General features: G+C 36.3%; 1 protein-coding gene across 1 annotated transcript in view; it reads right to left on the minus strand.

The window, feature by feature from the left end:
- Positions 1 to 2896: 2896 nt before the first annotated feature.
- LOC106880340 (uncharacterized) overlaps positions 2897 to 22157 on the minus strand; it is a 76209-nt gene continuing 56948 nt past the window's right edge. The window contains exons 3-5 of the mRNA XM_014930221.3: positions 14765 to 14931; positions 5182 to 5431; positions 2897 to 3799 (exon numbers count right to left, since the gene is read on the minus strand). Of these exons, the coding sequence (XP_014785707.1) occupies positions 3729 to 3799; positions 5182 to 5431; positions 14765 to 14931 (488 nt within the window). The 3' untranslated portion in view covers positions 2897 to 3728. The remainder of the gene's footprint in view (positions 3800 to 5181; positions 5432 to 14764; positions 14932 to 22157) is intronic.

A 22157-nucleotide genomic window follows, 5' to 3' on the forward strand; every position in this document is an offset into this window, starting at 1 on the left:
GAAAAATATGCTTATTAGATTATAGGAAAAACAATTGTAATTAAGGCATTATTTACTATTGAAAATTTTAAATGCTTTTCCATATTTATAGGAACATTTCAACATAATATTTCAATTTTGAAGTAATTACATATTTCCTCTAGGCAAAGATCACATTTAAGATCACCAGTATTGGATGATGGAGTATAACTAATTAATAATCGACCACTTTATATTGTATTTAATGTTTTTGTCTTTCAAATCCCAAATGCATTTACTAAGATTCATAGAATTACATTTTCTTCAAAGCTTAAATGAAGAATGGTTATATAAACTAGATTTCTAAATTGCAGCAGAAGAACCTATGTAATAGTACATATGATTCTCTGTAATTATCTTACATTGAAATACTATATTCTTCCTAAAACACTGATTTCCTAAAGGGCACATAATTTTGTTTTTGAATCATAAAGGTGTTTATGCACTCGTATGAAGCAATCATGGTTAGAGGAATAAATACTAATTCTACTCTCATAATTAGGTGTTAAATTGGGATAATCAATTATAATCAATATCATTACCAGTTGTTATCTTAAAGGTACTATCAATTTCACTGTTGGAATTACTTTCATTAAAAGTATCAAAAACTAGTTCAGAAAAAGTATCATTAGAGTTTATTTCACAATTGTCCTTATTGGTTCTACTTGTGTTAACTAATTTTGAGTTGAGATACTCTCTAATTTTCTTTTAATTTCTAGTGGTTGAAAACTTCTATGTAAATAACAGAATGGCTAAATCAAGGAATATTATCTGGTATAATTAACAATTTACAACTTATATAACTATCAATATTCCTCAGAAATTCTTTGCTGTACAGGATAAATATTTCCCACCTTCAAGTAAGTATGGAAAATTATTTAATTGCCATAAAGTAAAACTTTCCTATTCAACTGGTATTTTGTTCCATTTTCTATCATATCTAAATATGCTGGCTTGTTAGTAATGTATGGTGTAATCATCAATTAAAGATGTGATTTTCTCTTTTCTTGTGCATGTTGATATATATATATATATATATATATTTATATATATATATATATATGCACACATGCACTACACATACACATATTCATATGCACACACACACATATATGTATGTATGCATATACAGAAATGTATGTGTGTGTATGCATGTTAGTCTATGTTCATGTTCTTTTGCTTTGTGTCCAATCATCTGGCTGTTCAACGAATAGAGATTAATAAAATAAGTACCACATGCTGGACTGAGGTGGGACACTTTACTATGTTAGAAAAAAAAAATATATATATATATATATAAATATATAGTTTTAGGGAAAAGAACCAAGTGGATTTTCATCGATGAGTTCATGAACCTCGGTTCTTTTCCCTAAAACTATATATTTATATATATTTTATACTGTGAAACTTAATTTAATTTTAATTTTTAATAAATTGATTTTAATTGAGTTTTTACCTGTAATTTTGGATTTTATCCCTAATATATATATATATATATACACACTCATATATATATCATCATCATCATCCTCATTTAATATCTGTTCTTCATGCTGGCATGAGTTGGACGGTTTTTAAATGAGCTGGCCAGCTTGAGAGCTTCCTGTGCTCCATTTGTCTGTTTTGGCATGGTTTCTATGACTAGATGCACTTCCTAACACTAACCATTTTACAGTGTGTACTGGGTGCTCTTACATGGCACCAGCATAGGTATTTTTATGTGACACTGGCATGGGTTCTTAGGATCTCTCAGCTGAGAGGGGGATATAGAGGACATGTCTGTATGCATTTTACTTAACTTGATGTGTCTTCTTAAGCACAGCAAACCATCAGAAGTTTTGTCATTTCCTCTGTGTGGTCCAACATCTGAAGATCCTTTCTCACCACTTCACCCCATGTCTTCCTGGGTCTACCCCTTCCACAGATTTCCTCCTCAGCAAGAGATAAGCACTTCTTCATGCAGCTGTCCTCCTCCATATACATCACATGACCATACCAGTGCAGTCTTCTCTCTTGCACACCACATATGATGCTTTGTGTATTCAATTTTTCTCTCAAATCACTTAGAATATGTTGTACATGCACACTAACATTACTCATCCAGCAGAGCATGTTGGCTTCATGTCTTTCAAGCCTTTGCATGTCCTCAGTAGTCACAGCCCATGTCTCACTACCATGTAGCATAGCTATTTATATACAGGCATCATGCAATCTGCCTTTCATTCTGAGGGACAGGCTCTTTGTTATTAACAGAGGTAGTAATTCTTTGAACTTTGCCCAGCCCATTTGCATTCTAGTAGCTGTTTTCAGAACCTCCTACACTGCTAGCTTGGTCATCTAAGTAACAGAAACTGTCTACTACTTCTAAGAATCCCTTCAGATATTTGAGGAAGTCTATTTTCTGTACATTCGTAATGTTTAATGTACCTGCACATCTGCCACACACAATGACTACTTTCTCTGTTAACCTTGCTGCACATGTTATGTGTCCATAGCTTGCACTGGGTACACTATTTGGAGTTTCTACCAACACCTTTTTTACATATTGAGCAGGGCCGTCTCCCTGAAGGGATCAGTGATTTGTCTGTTTCCCTATTTGTTAAGACTTCAATCTTTGCTAAATTAACTGTAAGGCCCTTTGATTCTAGACCTTACTTCCACGTCTGAAATTTCTTCTCTAGCTCGGGTAGTGATTCAGTGATTCAACAAGGTCATCAGCATATATGTACATGCATACAGGTACACATACAGGCAGGTAGGCAGGCAGGATTAATCTGGTCTGATATGTAGATTAACTGACCTATTATCATATAGAGATAAATCATCACAGTTAAAAAACATGATAAATTAATTAATGTAATAAATTTAGAAGAAAAAATAGATTTAAGTGGTTTATTGAGATGGAAGGAATAAGATCAGTGTGGTATAAATGGCAACATGGTTTCCTGATAAGCTATAGATACATATTTAAAATCCTGTCAATAAACCTGTTTCTCTGTATCAAATTTGTTTATTTAATGTCTAATATTGTTCACATTAAAAAAATAATAATTTTTTGTAGCTCATATTTCTTGTCTATTCTTTCTGCTACTACTGAATACATTCCCATTCTGACCAATATGACATTGAAGTCATGATTCATCATTCTGTCATTTTTGTCAGAATACATCAACATATCTAATATTGTTAGTATAAAGATTTCTACTATATTGTTAGTATAATTTTGAACAAAATCATTTGTATAATGTCCAATAAATTATCAATATAACAAACTCTAATTGGTTACATTTCTATTTCTTCTTTAAACAAATATATATTAAAATTATTGATTTACTGTAAATCTTTTCTTTATTTTTTTTCACTATTCATTCTGCAAATACTGCCCACTACTAAAATATTTGTAAACTGAATAAATTGGTTTCCTATTAAGAAAAGAAGTTTAATGTTTTGGGCAGGATTTTTCATCCAAGATTTGTCCAGTGAGGACTTCTACTGACAATGTTATGATTTTCGTTCTCCTCGGCAAACCAATACATTCCACTTTTAAACTATTTATACTCAATAACTTTTAACAATGCAGAGACCTTCACTACTTTCAGTAGATCTTACTGCTTGCCAATATATTTATATTTGTTTGTAATTTATTCTGTAACGCTATCAATTTTATATTACTAATTAAATAGTTTGATATTTTATTACTACTAGATGGGTTATTGGTTATCCTTTGTAGAGATCAGAGTACCAAATGGATAATCCCAAAATTTACTGGAAATACCAAAACCTGAAAATAGAGAAAGATAAAAGGATACTCAGAGAATTGAATCAATGAATTGAAGTGAATCAAAAATTAGAAAAATTAATGATTTCTAAGAATTCTAAGATAAAATGCTTTCTGATATTGCTCAAGGGAAAAGAGGGAAAAAAGGTTATAAGATGTAATTTTATGAGTAAAAAATTTATAATGTTTATACAAGAGAAAAGGGGAAAAGGCGAAAAGGACCAGAATTCATGATTTTTGCCAGTCCACCAAGACTGTTATGACTGATGTCCTTGATGTTCAACACCAATAAGTTGATGTTTGCAAGAAAAATGTAGGTGAATGAAGGAAGAAGAGCCAAGAAGAACTATACAATTCATGAACCTAGAAATAGCAGCCAAATCTCCAGTTCACTCTTATTCCATCATAAAGACAAGAAGACAAAATTTGCTTATGAAATATAAAAAATATTAGATATACAACAATAAATGCCCTATCTTTCATCATAGTTCTGATCAGTTAGGGGTGACCTGAGGTTAAATACATACAGCAACAGTCACCAATTTTGAGAAAAATGTAAGTTTAAACACTTAAAATATAGATTAAAATGAATTAGAATTTGAAATGATAGGAAAGACTTCACTTGTCATCATTGTATTAGTGTACATAATTATATAATAATGGTTTCAAATTTTAGCACAAGGTCTGTAATTTTGGGGAAGGGGATAAGTTGATTACAACACCCCAGTACACAACTGGTACTTATACAGCCCAAAAGGATGAAAGGCAAAGTTGAACTCAGCACGTAGAGATGGATGAAATGCGACTAAGCATTTTGCTCAGCATGCTAATGGTTCTGCCAACTCACTGCCTTACACATAATTATATAATAATGATATGTAACATATGATAATTGTAGGCAACTTTTGATAATGTTAATATGTAACATACAACAATGTTAATATATAACACACGGTAATGAAATGATAATGAAATGTAACATATGTAATATATAATGATAATGTTAATGAAAGTTAAAGAAGTGATTTTAAATTCTCAAACACAGGATAATGCTAATAATATAGCTTGAACAGGATAAACTACCCCTATTTTGCAGAAAAAAGTGTGGGCGGCCAGCCAGCCTGAACAGGATAAACTACGCAAAATAGGGGTAGTTTATCCTGTTCAGGCTATATTATTAGCATTATCCTGCGTTTGAGAATTTAAAATCACTTCTTTAACTTTCTAAGACATTTCAACGCTTCTAAAAGCAAATTTCGTTTGTTTGTTTACGTTTATCGTAATTTGAATTTATGATAATGTTAATACTTAATATATGACAATAATACTATAATATGTGATAATGATAATGACCAGTCATAGGAGAGATTTAACTTATGACTTACCATTGTGTTGGTGTACATAATGATGCAACATATGATAATGCTTGAGTTCTTTGAAGTAAGCCATGACTGGAGAACCATGGTGTAGGTAGTAGTGGATCAAATCATAGATCAAATAGCCCATCACAGTGCCAGAAAACAAGGATTGCGCCACAGCCACGGGGTAGATCAGTAGCAACATGTTATATATACAGAAAGCAAATACTGATGCTGGGATGGGTGGGAAAACTAAACGTGTTTTGTCCAATGGTGCCTGAAATAGAGAAACGTATGGAAAAATATCTGTGTGCGTCTGTTATTATGTGAGTACATAATACAATGATTTACTTTTTAGTAGAAAGTGGGTTATACATCTTTAGATTGTATACCTGACTTTCTACTAAAAAATTAAAGAAATTGACGGAAAGCTGAACTCTAAACTAAACAACTTAAACAACATTTATTTACTTGGTAAAACATACATATCTTTTAGTTATACATCTTTAGAGGTGAGAATAATGAGCTGTCGAGTATAAGACCGAAAGATGTAGAGACAGTTTTAAACACACGTCCTTGCTCAATCGCTGGCCAGCGTGAAAGAGAATGAATTGAGCGGGAAACGCTTGCTTGTTTAATTTTACGCATGCGTATGACTACGCATGCGTATGACTACGCATGCGCAGGCGTTACTACAACTTTATTGTTTTGTAACTGTAGTGAAACTAACACCTCAATCGCCATTACATACAAAACTACCTATCGCCATTAGATACAAAACTACTATCGCCATTACATACAAACTATCTTCTCATTTAAATATAAACAAGCGCGAGCGTAGTGGAAAACACAATTCCTTGTCATCACGTGACTGATTATTATTTGAAGCGGCAACTTCTTCGAACAGTTCCCGCCAGAACGCAAACTGACCAATCACGGCCTCTAATAAGGTCACGTGATAGTGTTTTTCTACTACGGTCTTGGAGCCCCCAGAACACTATAAATAGAACAAATCATACCCGGCAAATTGGTGTCGGTTCAGTTTCTCTTAGAGACTGTTCCGTGTACCACACAGCAGCAGCAGCAGCAGTTCCAGCGACTCCATCAACAGCTTCGTCCAACAATGACTACACACCGACGTCGCCATCAGCAACACGAGTCTACGACTACTAACCAGCATCATCACCAGCTTCGCCTCCAACGTCAACACGACTTACTATGTACACCAATAATCAAACAGTAACCGCGGCACATATTCTCTCTTCGATTCTGTTCGGTGTTTCAGCTTCACCACGATAAATGAACAGACAAGAGTTTCAGCCTGCGATAAACGTCTGTCCTCAAGAACCCGGCCTGGCATGGAAGCCACAACATCACAACTAGTGATCGCTCTGCCACACATACGCCTCAACTTCTTTCACATACAGACTCTTCCTATTGTGTACTCAACAAACTGGTATAAATGCTCACGTGTTACTGACTCTCTTTTTTATCTGCTGTTTATAACGCATACACATACATGTATCAATCACACACACTCTTTTCTTTATATGACGGCCTGTCTTTTATTATGTTTTTATATGTCGCATTCACACTCACACACAGACATATATCTTTAATGCCACAATAAATAATTCTGTTATACATCTCTATCGGTTGTGTTTATCATCTTCTATCATCTTAATTACTTGGCAATTTAAGAATTCACTAATGTTATCGAAGTATAACATATTTATATATCATCTTTGATATATATAATTTTGTGTTCGACCGTGTGACGCGTTTTAAATAAAAGGAGTCCTGTTTTTCCATTCGTCACCATTTCTCCTTTTTGAGTTCGCACGGTCGTTCTTACATAACAAAAAGAAAAAAACTTTAATGACTTTATAAATAAGGCTTAGGAGTGGCTGTGTGGTAAGTAGCTTGCTTACCAACCACACGGCTCCGAGTTCAGTCCCACTGTGTGGCACCTTGGGCAAGTGTCTTCTACTATAGCTTCGGGCTGACCAAAGCCTTGTGAGTGGATTTGGTAGAAGGAAACTGAAAGAAGCCCGTCATATATATGCGTGTGTGTATATATATATGTAGTGAAACTACCTATCGCCATTATATACAAAACTACTATCGCCATTATATACAAACAAACCATCTTCTCACTATTATATATAAACAAGTGCGGGCATAGTAGAAAACATCTTTCCTTTTTATCACATGACTAATTATTATTTGAAGCGGCAACTGCTTCGTACCGTTCCCGCCAGAACGCAAACTGACCAACTGTGGCCCTTAATAAGGTCACGTGATAGTGTTTTTCTAATACCTCTCTGGAGCCCCTATTTTGCTTTAAATAGCCTAAATTCAGCGGCAAAATTCGTCTCGGTTCAGTTCTCTTAGAGACCTGTTCCGTGTACCACACAGCAGCAGCAGCCAGCGACAACAATCAACAGCTTCGTACAACTACGACTACTACCAGCATCGCCGCCGCCAGTCAACATGACTCTACGACTACTACCAGCATCACCACCAGTCAACATGACACTACGACTACCAGCATCGCCAACATCATCAACATGACTTCTACGTACACCAACTAACCAAACAACCGCGGCACATCTCTCTTCGATTCTGTTTGTGTGATTCGTCTTCACCACGATAAATAATAGACAAGAGCCCAGCCTGCGATAAATGTCTGTACTCAGGAACCCGGCTCGGCATGGAAGCCCTAACATCACGACGAGTGATCGCACTGCCACACACACACGCCTCAACTTCTTACATACAGACACATACCACTGTGTACTCTAAGAACTGGTATAAATGCTCACACGTGTTACTGACTCTTTTACTATCTGCTGCATCTCACGCATACACATACATGTATCACTTACACGCACTCTTTTCTTTATACGACGGCCTGTTTTTTATTATGTTTTAATATGTCGCATTCACACTCACACACAGACATACATTTTAATGTCACAATAAATATTTCTGTTATTCATCTCTATCGGTTGTGTTCTATCGTCTTCTTTACTGGCCATTTACGAATTCACTGTTATCGAAGTATAACATATATATATCATTTGATATATTTTGTGTTCGACCGTGTGACGCATTTAATAAAAGGAGCCCTGTTTTTTCCATTCGTCACCATTTCTCCCTTTTGGGTTCGCACGGTCGTTCTTACACACACACACACACACACACATATATATATATATATATATATATATATATGTGTGTGTGTGTGTGTATATGTTTGTGTGTCTGTGTTTGTCCCCCACCAGCATCGCTTGACAACCGATGCTGGTGTGTTAATGTCCCCGTAACTTAGCGGTTCGGCAAAAGTGACCGATAGAATAAGTACTAGGCTTACAAAAAATAAGTCCTGGGGTCGATTTGCTCGACTAAAGGCGGTGCTCCAGCATGGCCACAGTTAAATGACTGAAACAAGTAAAAGAGTAAGTAAATTCAGTTTGTACAAAGTTTGTTTAATTAAAATTTCATAAAATGACAGGTAACCAATCTGTCTTTTATCTTTGATATGTGTCAATCATTGGACTGCGTCCATGCTGGCTCACCACTTTGAAGGTGTTTAGTCAAGCAAATTGACTCCAGGCCTTATTTTTTTAAAAGCCTGGTACTTATTCTATCAGTCTCTTTTTGCTAAACCACTAAGTTACAGGAATGTAAACAAATCAACATTGATTGTCAAGCAACAGGAGACAAACAGAAATACAAAAGTAAACATACACACACACACTATGGGCTTCTTTCACTTTCTGTCTACCAAATCTATTTATAAACATTGATTGGCCTAGGGCTATAGTAGAAGACACTTGCCCAAAGTGCTACACAATGGGACTGAACCTGGAACCTTGTGGCTTGGAAGCAAAATTCTCACTACACCCTAATCACAAGGCCACAAGCCTAGTGTTTAAGATCTTGAACTCACAATCATATGATCATGGATTTGTTTGAGCAGACCAGCACCACCACCACCACCGGTACCAGTACCACTGCCACTCTACTACTACCACAACTATTACTACTTCTACAACTACTCTCATAACTACTATCATTATCATTACTACTCCCACCACCATCACCGCCACCACCACCACCACCACCACTACTACTACTACTACTACTACTACTACTACTACTACTACTACTACTACTACTAATAATAATAATAATAATAATAATATCATCATCATTACTATGATATCCTCATCTCAACTACAACCACTACTACCAAAACTACCATCACCATCATCACTACTACTACTATTACTACTACTACTACTACCACAGACACCACCCCCATGTTGTGATGGAAGTGGTGGTGGTGGTGACAATAGAAGCACCCCGCAATACTGAGCTGAATGCAGAAGAATGCGATGTTGAATGAAGAATTTTGTATTTCCTGTAGTAGTAATAGCAGCAGTAGCAGCAGCAGCAGCAGTAATAGTAGTAGTAGTAGTAGTAGTAGTAGTAGTAGTAGTAAATCAAGTGCAGCTGTGAATAAAACAAGTTAGCCACCAACCAGCCAACCAACCAACCAACCAACCAACCAACCAACCTGCCTGCCTAGAGGTAGGCGAATAGTACAGCTGTTAGAGAAAGTGTTGGAAGTTGGCCAAAAGCCGTGGCAATTTGGCATTGGTAAAAACTGATGTTCAGTAGAGCTGCTTATCAGGAAATCCTAAGTAGATTCTTACCACCAGTAGATATGTTGAGGTGGAAATGAAGATATTAGTCTTTAAAAGTACGTATTTGAGTCAGAGAATGTACAACAGACAACTACCAGGTATTTATTGCTTGTTGAACGATGGTGTTACCAATAACATAACAGAGTATCCACCCTACCATCATCTCAAATTAGATATTAAAAATTATTTCCTGAAATTTTAACTGTACTGTTTTATCTCTGCATGATAATTTCTGAGTCATTCAGCTCCTGGTAGATAAGCTTTTCTACAAATGTTTAATCTTGTGAAATATCATGCTTCAAAATTGATTTTTGGGTGAGAATAAACCATGAAAGTATGAGCAAGCTTATAAATTAACTGATTAAGATTTAGATGTAGATGATAAACACCGAAACAATGTATATGTATTACCTGTTGTGTGACCAAGTTACTGATTACATCATATAAGTAGAAAGTTTAAGACATTTGGAAATATAAAAAAAAAAAAGAACATTCTTTCAAAAGCAATTTTTAAAGATAAAAGAACAGATCTTTTTCCTCCTCCTTCTTCCCATCATCATTGTCGTCGTCATCATCATCATCATCATCATCACCAGCACCATCACCACCATCACCATCATTGTGACTACAACTGTTGTTACCTCCACCTTCTCCTCCTCTTCATCCTCCTCCTCCTCCTCATCATCATCATCATCGTCCATCTTCATCATCATTGTCCCATCATCATCATCGTCATCATCATTACCATCATGACTACCTCTCTATCCAAACAGTTTCAAAAGTTTTTATTTTCTACTTGGTATCTCTAAAATATTTATACTGCATTAACACCACTGTTATCTCAGCCACTACCATGACTACCACAACTACCATTAACACATAATTACCAATACTCTTACACCATTACAGCTATGGCCATCATTATCATCAGATATAAATACACAGATTACGAGCATATAGACATTATTGACATATACTCTTTTACTCTCTTTTACTCTTTTACTTGTTTCAGTCATTTGACTATGGCCATGCTGGAGCACCGCCTTTAGTCGAGCAAATCAACCCCAAGACTTATTCTTTGTAAGCCTAGTACTTATTCTATCGGTCACTTTTGCCAAACCGCTAAGTTACAGGGACCTAAACACACCAGCATCGGTTGTCAAGCAATGTTGGGGAGACAAACACAGACACACAAACATATATATATATATATACATATATACGACGGGTTTCTTTCAGTTTCCGTCTACCAAATCCACTCACAAGGCTTTGGTCAGCCCGAAGCTAGATTAGAAGACACTTGCCCAAGGTGCCACGCAGTGGGACTGAACCTGGAGCCATGTGGATGGTAAGCAAGCTACTTACCACATAGCCACTCCTATGCCTATACACATAATTTATATACAAATATTGCTGACATAAACACATTACTAACATATACACTACCATAATTACTAACATTTAAATGTTATTGAAATATAAACACAAACATATATACGTCGTTAATATCTAAACATTACTGACATATACATTGAACTGACACAGGAAGACCATGGCTGGAACACTTTTTACCATGATTTTACTGAATTACAATTTACTTGGGGCTAAACAACTAGTATTATTATCAACAACAGCAACAATAATTTCCATAGCTTCTCCATGAAGTTAAGGGAATTGCTTTATAGTAAATCAATCATAATATTTTACACGGTGTAAAGCAACAAGCTGGCAGAATTGTTAGCAAATTGGGCAAAATGCTTAATGGCATTTCATCTGCCTTTGCGTTCTGAGTTCGAATTCCACCAAGGTTGACTTTGCCTTTCATCCTTTCGAAGTTGGTAAAATAAGTACCAGTTGAACACTGAGATTGATTTAATCAACTTAGTCTTTCTCCCAAACTTGGCCTTATGCCAAAGTTTGAAATCAATATTTTACACAGTAAGTGTGAGGGATTAAAAGAGTCAATAGAATGGCAGATAAAGGCCCAGCAGTGTTTAATCACATTCATTTATTGTTCTGACTTCCAGTCCTCCTGAAATCATTTTAGCCTTTCATCATCTCTGGGTTGATCAAATAAATAACAGTCAATCATATGACTGATATAATCAATGACATTCATCCATTAAACCTTGTGTCTAATGTTAGAGATGGTGAAAGGTAAGCTACCATAACATCAAGGTCATGATGTTGTTTCAAACTCCAATAAAAGTCACACCATTTTGCCTGTGTCTTTTGGAAAGGAATGAACATTACATCTTCCTTTTCTCATTTTATCTTCCTTTTATATTTCCTCCCTGAAATATAGGAGATTGAGCTTAATGGAAATGCAACATATTGGACTCTGCTGAGTTAGAGATAAACTTCCAGAAAGTGAAGATTGCTGTTGTTTAATCCAAGACTAGACATGATTGAGCAGATCTATGAGTAAAGGCATTCTAACCATGACTAACCTGTCTTTTCGTTTTAAACAAAGTTTGCCTTAGGGTTATCTTATCTAATGTACTTTTCCAGTTTTTATGATAGTAGGGTATGATGGGGTAGAGATGATACTGCTATTTCTAGCAAGGTGCATGAATATGTAGAGGCTCCATCTCTGGTTTATATATCATGTAGCTTCATGTTCTCATTGAAGTCCTTTTACTTCATCTATGACCTAAGACTCTTTGGGTTAGGAAAAATATGAACATCACTTCTATTTCTATCTTGTCTCAAACCTGTATCCCTATACATATAGCCCAGCTAACAAGGAAACTTCTCCACAGTCAGTTGACCTGATTAGATTTAGTAGCTATATCTTTCTTAAATCCCTATGATCTAAAAGTAAGAAAATGACAATTGCATTCCTATGTACCTGTAAACATAGGAGATGTCATAATTAAAAAGTCTTTGATCATAGATGTACCAAATCAGGACTGAGACAGGACTAAATGACAACATCAACACTCAAATATCATAATGTCTCCACATGGTCACTCAACTTGCCAGAAATACAACCTAAACTCCAGCTGTAGAAACCTTGCCAGATCAGATTGGAGCCTGGTGCAGCCTTCTGGCTTGCCAGTCCTCAGTCAAACCGTCCAACCCATGCCAGCATGGATTGTTGGCACTTCGTCGCTAACGACGTCGAGGGTTCCAGTTGATCCAGTTGATCCGATCAACGGAACAGCCTGCTCGTGAAATTAACGTGCAAGTGGCTGAGCACTCCACAGACACGTGTACCCTTGACGTAGTTCTCGGGGATATTCAGCGTGACACAGTGTGACAAGGCTGGCCCTTTTGAAATACAGGTACAACAGAAACAGGAAGAAAGAGTGAGAGAAAGTTGTGGTGAAAGAGTACAGCAGGGTTCGCCACCATCCCCTGCAAGAGCCTCGTGAAACTTTAGGTGTTTTCGCTCAATAAACACTCACAACGCCCGGTCTGGGAATTGAAACCATGATCCTTTGAGCGCGAGTCTGTTGCCCTAACCACTGGGCCATTGCGCCTCCACGCCAGCATGGAAAGCAGATGTTAAATGATGATGATGTTTCACTTTTAACGATGCGTACTGCCTTAATTCTTCGAAACGCCGGAGTTTTAATGGTGGTAGCTGATGAAAGGGATGTTTCTATGTGGCCTGCTTGTTTGTTGCACCTTGTTTACCATTTTGTCCGTGTTCTTTTGCCACGTCATGTACCCAGTTATGTATCTATATGTACATGTAGATGAATGTATATACATACATGTACATATATATGCATATACTCATATTGTTTGTATCACGACAGAACGCACGCGTTACCTTTATACAGTAAGTTTTGACTATTTTTCTAATGTGACTCTCTCTATTTCTTTCTCCCCCTCTCATTCTTCCCTCTACTGTTCTTTGCCTCTACCTGTCACTACTTCTCTCTCTCTCTCTCTATCTTTTGTTACTTGTCCTTCGCCTTTCACCGTTACTACTACTATCTCTCTCTACCTCTCGTTGCTCACTTTTATTCTACTTCCTCCCCTCCTTTTCCCTCTGCTATTCTTTCTCTTCACACAGCTTTGGTCACGTGTGTCCGGCTGCTATCTTTTTTCGTTCTTGGAATCACCAAGCTCGCATGTACTTCTTTGCCCCTCCTGTACGTGCTTCACAGCGTTCAAGACATACACACTTCACGTCTGGCTGTACAGCCTTTTTGTTTGTTTATTTCACCTTTTCGTTTTCCTGTCTTGTTTTCCGTCCGCCACTACCCTCCACGAAAACAATTTGATTTATGTTCGTGGGAAGAACCATTTTAACGGTGCGTACTGCCTTAATTCTTCGAAACGCCGGAGTTTTAATGGTGGCAGCTGATGAAGGGGATGTTTCTATGTGGCCTGCTTGTTTGTTGCACCTTGTTTACCATTTTGTCCTTGTTCTTTTGCCACGTCATGTACCCAGTTATGTATCTATATGTACATGTAGATGAACGTATATACATACATGTACATATATATGCATGTACTGATATTGTTTATATGTATATATATATATGTATATATATATGTATGTATGTATGTATGTATGTATATATGAATGTTTGTGCCTCCTTGTCTTGACTTTGTGTGATAATTGTAAATGAGTGTCCCTGTCATACAAGCAGTGTCATTCATTTCCAATATTCTACAAAAACATCAGGAAATATCTTACTTGGAAACTGGTGAAGATTGGTGACAAGAAGTGCATCCAGTCATAGAAAATCTACCTCAATAAGCTCCAGCTGACCCATGCAAGCATAGATAATATTAGTATGGAGGTGGCTGAGTATTCCACAGACATATAAGAGACATGTTCCTCATGGAAAAGTAGATGTTAAATGATGATGATGATGAAATAAGTCTTCCATACATAAAAAAAAATAGTTTCCTTAAAAAGTCAGAGTTTTTACCTTGTGATGTTGTCCATGTAAGATGAAGTGCATTCGAATGAAGAACGGTGAATTAATAACAGGACGTAAGTGAAAAAGCCAGCGGTGTATCAAATATTCAAGTAGGGTCCACTGAAACAGTCCTGCTATGTACAGCAATAGGAGATGGTGGGATTTGATCTCAATACCTGCAGACAAACAAATATGACATCAAATAAAATTAATTCATTGTATGTATTTATGTAAAATTCCGCGTGTGTGTGTGCCTATCTGTCCATCTGTCTATAGTCTGTTTAGCAGCAGCGGTAGACGTAGTAGTGGTGGTGGTAGTAGTAGTAGTAGTAGTAGTAGTAGTAGTAGTAGTAATAGTAGCAGTGGAAGTAGTAGTAGTGGCAGTAGTAGTAGTAGTAGTAGTAGTAGTAGTAGTAGTAGTAGTAGCCACAGCAGCAGCAGCAGTAGTAGTAGTAGTAGTAGTAACTATCTGAAGATAGATTATCCATATGTAAAAGAAAAACTGAATCTAAAAGATAAAAAAAGAAAAAGAAAAGAAAAACAACAAAAAAACTAAGAGACTAGTAAAATCTCATCTTGTCAGCTGTCATTGTCAATAAAAACAATCACTGAAGATAAATCTAGTTCTGGTGCCAAAGTTTTTGTATTTTTGTCCAAGAGTTATTAAAACCAATAAGAACCGATTGTTTATTGGCCAGGTTGTTACAGTGGAAGATAGCTGGACAGACAGATTAATCCAAGTTTTTGATTTATTAAATCTGTCAAAAAACATTCACTATATATCCAGCAAGTCTTTAGCATTGATTAGATGATAAAAGAATATCAGAAAAATAAAAGAAATATTTCTTGAAATCTCTTTGTTAAAGACAATTATGGGAGAAAAATTGTTATTATTCAGAAAAATGCCTTGCGCTATTTCTTCCTGTTCTTTACATTCTGAGTTCAAGTCTTGCTGAGCTTAGCTTTGACTTCCATTCTTTTGAAGTTATCTTCTACCTAAATCAGAAAACCTTATTATTATTATTATTATTATTATTATTATTATTAAGGCAGGAAGCTGGCAGAATCATTAGTATGCCAGGCTAAATGCTTGGCGGCATTTTGTCCATCTTTACATTCAGAGTTCAAATTCTGCCAAGGCTGACTTTGCCTTTCATCCTTTTGGAGGTTGATAAAATAAGTATTAGTCAAGCACTGGGGGCGATGTAATCGACTTACCCTTCCCCTAAAATTGTTGGCCTTGTGATAAAATTTGAAACCATTATTATTATTATTATTATTGTCTTTGCACAGCTTCTATCACCGGAGATGTACTATGGTGCCAGCTGTTCACTACCAGTGAACTAAGGTAACATCCTTTATTTTTCAAGTACCATCCGGAGTATTCAAGCAGTTCCAAACAATGCTGTTTTCTGCAAGTGCTCCACCCTTATTGCGGCCATCATTCATTCCCTGTACTTCTCAAGATTTTTACTCATTGTTCCCAGGTCTCCGACATTTATTGGTACTAATACCACCTTTTTCATCAATCACAACTGCTTACCCTCCCAAGCTAACCTGTCATATCTATCAAATGAAAGTCTTTTTTTTAAATTCTGGTTGGGTTGTCACAATGTTGAAAATCATACAGAAATACAGACACAGACATAGAAATACATGTACATACACACAACTAAACAAATAACTATCTATATCATTATATTTTGAAAGTCTCTTTTTTTGTAGTTTGTGGTGGCATTGTGTTGACAGACTTGCACTTAAAGTACCCACATTTTAAATCAAAACTTGTTAGTTACTATGGTGACAACATTAACTATCTATCGTTCACACATGCTCTCCCTTTCTCAGTGTATTTCTCTCTCAACAACAACTTTTTCATTTCTTCCTCTCCTTCACATATATCTTGTGACAAATAGATGGAGATCAGCTTCTCTTTTACAATATAAGATTATTATTATTATTATTATTATTATTATTATGGCAGTGAATTGCTAGCATGTCAGACAAAATGCTTAGCAGCATTTCATCCATGCTTATGTTCTGAGTTCAAATACTGGCCTTGTGTCAAAATTTGGAATCATTACCTACATATTAGTTTGATAAAGTTGAATGAGTTACACTGTAGAGTAGTTAGTTGAAGAGAGAGGTGAAGAGTGAGAGAAAAAGAGGGAGAGAGAAGTGTTAAAGATATTATGTAGGCAGTGGAGAAAAAATAGTTATTACATGTAAGAGATTAGTGTAAGGGAGAGATATAGAGAGAGTTCAAAATACAGTGTCTAGCAGAAAGGTGATGTTCTGATGGTGTATTAAAAGAAATGCAGATAGAGGGGGGGGGGGCATTTATATTAAGAGTGAGAGGCAGATAAAGAGGGAGTAGTGACGCTTTGCCAACCAATGAGAGAGAAAGAGAAAGAGAGAAATGATAGACACGAAGACGGAAATTACATGGTTGAAAAGTTTGTTGAAGTAAGAAGCAGAGATAAAAAGTGAGAGAAATATAAAGTGTTTAGCAGAGCCAAATTTTAAACATTATATATTTGAGTGTGGCCGTTGATCGTTACCAACATCGCCTCCCTGGCACTTGTGCCAGTGGCACACGAAAAGACATTCGAGCGAGATCATTGCCAGTGCCGATGGACTGGCTCCTGTGCAGGTTTCACGTAAAATACACCATTTTGAGCGTGGCCGTTGTCAGTAAGACATTTGAGCGAGATTGTTGCCAGTGCCGATGGACTGGCTCCTGTGCAGGTGGCACGTAAAATACACCATTTCGAGCGTGGTCGTCGCCAGTACCACCTGACTGGCCCTCGTGTTGGTGGCACATAAAAGCACCCACTACACTCTTGGAGTGGTTGGCGTTAGGAAGGGCATCCAGCTGTAGAAACTCTGCCAAATCAGATTGGAGCCTGGTGTCGCCTCCTGGTCCACCAGTCCTCAGTCAAATCGTCCAACCCATGCTAGCATGGAAAGCGGATGTTAAACGATGATGAATGATGATGATGATGTGACTGACAAGAAAAAAAAACATTTTAATATTCAATTTCTTATATTTTCTGTCTGTGAATCTATTTCTCTATCTACCCACATTGACAAATCCATAGATGGGTAGATGGAAGAAAGAGGGCTTATATCAGATATAATAATAAACTCATCAAAGATAGAAAGACAGATTTTTCCATGAATGTGCAATAACTTAACAAAATAGCTGTAGGTGTTATTTATAATTTTTACCTTGTTATTTGAACTTTGTATTTTCAGAATAGAGAGAAACATTGACAGCAAGGAAAGTAGATTTAAGCAAACAGCTGAACTAAACAAAAACAAAGCAACTTTGACTGAGCTTTGCTACTGTGATGATGATGGTGGTGTAGGTGGCAGTGGTGAGTGGATAGTGAAAAGTATTTTTGTTTTATTGAACTAAATTTTTTATATCATCTATCACCAAATGCATGGGTATAAGTGCAATTATTTATCATCTGCTTGCTTGAAAATTGATATTTGCTTATAAAATATGGATGACAGATGATGTAAGCTAACAAGAAAATGAATGAGATGGTATAGGCAACAAAGTTAGGAGAAGCCGAGGGTTAGATCAGTAGAACAAGCGCAGGAGCAGCAGTGTAGAAGGGAAAATATGAATTGAAGAGAATACAGTATTTACAACAGGCAAGAGAATGTTTTTCAAGATAGAATAGAAAAAGAAAATGAGAGAGACAGTAAAAAAAAAAAACTGTAAACATATGATTGGAAGTTACATTGGTGACATGAATATTGTCTGAAATCATTGTGAAGCTTTTAGATTTATAAATGAACTTCAGAATTGCTGAGAGAATGGGAAAGTCATGATCTTTCAATTATAGCCTTATCCAGAAGAACTGAAAGATTTTTTTAAATGAAAATAATGCAGAATATACAATTTCAAAAGAAACATGAGTACTGCTATATATTATCAGAGAGCTGGCAGAATTGTTAGCATGCTGGGTAAAAGCCTTAGTGACAATTTGTCCATCTCTAGGTTCTGAGTTCAAATTCTGCCAAGGGTGACTAAACTTAAAAGGGCAAAGTTTCAGATCAAAGAAAGAGACTACAGAACTGATTCTATGTGACTGTGTTTGCTGAAGATTGTGCTTTGATTTCTCATACATTTGAGGAAATTCAGGAAACAGTTGATAGGCTTACTGCAACAGCTTGTGCATTTGGACTGACTATCAGCATCAAGAAGACTGAAGTTTTATTCCAACCAAAACTTAGGCAGAACATAAACAAGATTCTAATATGATGATTGACAAGCCACTCAAATATGTCATGTCATTTAAATATCTTGGAAGTATAGTAAACTCTAGGAGTACTCTTGATGACAAAATCAATGTTAGAATATCTAAAGCTACAAATGCTTTTGGAAAACTTTTCCATAATTTGTGGGATGAACACAGTGTCAGTCTGAAAACTAAAATAAGTGTAAACAAATCTTGTATTTTGAGCAAACTCTAGTATGGAGCAGAAACATGGATTCCCTACTAGTGACATATAAAGAAACTTGAAACCTTCCACAATGCTGTTTGCACAATATCTGCAACATAAAATGGCAAGATAACAAATGTCAAAATTTTAGAAAAATGTGATATCTCCAATATCAAAATCATCCTGCTGAAATTCAGTGCAGATGGGTAGGGCATGTTGTTTGAATGAAAGATGACCACATTCCAAAAATTATTTTGTATGGGACATTATAGTAAGGGAAGACCCATCCTTAGATATAAGGATAAGTTGAAGCAAGCACTAAAATCTCCTCAGCTTAGCTTGACATCTTGGGAAAGTCATTGCCTAGATCGATGGCATAAAATGTGTCATGATGCATCAAAACAATTTCAGTTGAAGAACCAGAACAATAAAAGAATTATATCCTGTAATCAACAGGCACATTTGCTCAATCCCAGGCAAAATCAAAATTATCAATGTCCCCAGTGTAATTTCATAACAGAATCCATACCTGGACTCAAATTACATTCATGCATCCTTCACAACTTCTTTTATCCTTTTATTTTTAAAGTTGTTTTTCTTTGTCACACATTTTTTTTCTCTTAAAGTCTCTCCTTCAAATACTCATATGTCAAAATTGACATGAGTGGCCATCACTAATATTACACTAGTTCATGCTAATTTAGTTAGTAGGTATTTTATCTTGAGGTTTGATGACAACAAGTCTCCTTAAATCTCAAGAAATTTTCTTAGGATTCTTGCAGAATATAGGATTGTACTTTTGTACAGGTCAACAATGTGAGTTATCGGCAACAATAGCAGCAGTAACAACAACAAGTACAGCACCAACAACACGTGCCCATGGAAATACATTGGATATACTGGGAATTCTCTCAAGCAACATCTCTCCAACAATAGGTCCACCTTCAGAGTTCCAGAAAGGAGATACATAACATCCCTGGCCAGTCATGCCTGACAACTAAGGGATGATGGGATCCCATACTCAGTCTCATGGAAAATCCTCGAAAACCCAGGCCCCTACATCAACAGGATTAAGCGTTGAAAGTTGTGCATAGCTGAATGTGTGAGAATCCTAAAAGACTCACTTGAACCAAGGAGCATCCTTAACTCTAGGACAGAGATTTTCAGGCCATGTTTACATTTTAGGAAATTCCTGCTAGCGTTTTGGAATCCGCAAGATGGCAGCACAGCTGGAAGTCAATAGCCAGTGACAAAGGGAGATAATCCCCTATTGTTTACCTTTGTAGCGAGGCTTTTCTCTCTCCATATTTTGAAGGGGTCTTAGGCCAACTGGTTTTGGGGTCTGACGATACACCATAAGGCTAAACTCTTTATGGATGGGAAACCCAGGGTAATCCCATAAACCAGCCTTCCCCATTAAAATATACACTGCTCTACATATTAGAGTGTGCTTCTTCTCCAGATTTATGTTTTCTACAAACGATATATATATATATATATATATATATATATATATATATATATATATATATATATATATATATTCATTTAAGTATTTAATTATTTGTGCTTCTTAAATATATTGTGTAATATTTTTATCATCTCGTCATTTTGTATAACTTCATCTATATACCCCTCACATGTTTTTGTAACATCTCTGTAACAAGCTGTTGTAAGTGTCAATGGAAATTGATGGTGATATGTAAGAAAGAATTATCAATTTTAATATTGATATCATCAAGGTGGTGAGCTGACAGAATTGTTCATGTGGTGGGCAAAATGCTTACTGGCATTTCGTTCACCTGTATGTTCAAAGTTCAAATGCCACCGAGGTCAACTATACCATTCATCCTTTTGAGGTCAGTAATATAAGTGCCTGTTGAGTCCCAGGTTTGATGTAATTGACTTATGCCTACCTCCAAAATTTCTGGCCTTGTGCCAAAATTTGATATCGATATCAATATCATCACCAGGCTGGGCAAAAAGCTTAGCAGTACTTCATCCATCCTTGTGTTTTGATTTCAAATTCTGCCAAAGTTGACTTTGCCTTTCATCCTTTTGGGGTCGATAAAATAAGTACCAGTTGAGCACTGAAGTTGATGTAATTGACTTAACCCCTCCCCCAAGCTTGCTGGCCTTGTGCCAAAATTTGAAACCAATGTTAATATCATCATTAAGGCTGCAAGTTAACAGAATCATTATTACAGTGGACAAAGTGCTTAACAGCATTTCTTCTGGCTTTACATTCTGAATTCAAATTTTGCCAAGGTCAACTTTGCCTTTCATCTTTTGAAGATCAATACAATAAGAACCAAGTAAGCACTGGGGTCAATGTAATTGACTTCCCTATCCCCTCAAAATTGCTAGCTTTGAACCAAAAATTAGAAAAAGTATTACTATCATCACCACCCCACTATCATCATCATATACATAAATGGCAATTTGTCTGTTGATCTAACTGTTACCATGTTGCTGCCTGCACCAGTGAACCAATCTTCACCAAACTTTGCATACATGTTAAACTAACATCCAATTCAATTATAGGCTAATTGGATTTCAATAAGAATCTATAATGGGCTCCCTAGTGGGGTTGGGCTATTATTTGATAAAATGAGAAAGATGCAAGAGTGTCAGTGTGGGGGAAATGTGGTGGCATAGTGAGTGTAGCTGATATCAGGGAAGGGGAGTACAGCATTGCGTAAGTGACAAATATCGAGTGGCAGTGGTATGGTAACGTTAATACAAGTGTCATTCAGAGATATATACATGATGCTGCATACTTTTATAAATACATAGATACATGCATACACACACACACACAAAGACATACATACACACACAGACATACACACACAGACATACACACACAGACATACACACACAAGTAGCTTTTAAAATGCTGAGAAAGAGAAAGAAAAGTAGGTTTGAGGAAGATGCAGCT

The sequence above is a fragment of the Octopus bimaculoides genome, chromosome 3, assembly GCF_046866305.1.
Source record: "Octopus bimaculoides isolate indiv1 chromosome 3, ASM4686630v1, whole genome shotgun sequence".
In the NCBI taxonomy this organism is placed as follows: domain Eukaryota; kingdom Metazoa; phylum Mollusca; class Cephalopoda; order Octopoda; family Octopodidae; genus Octopus; species Octopus bimaculoides.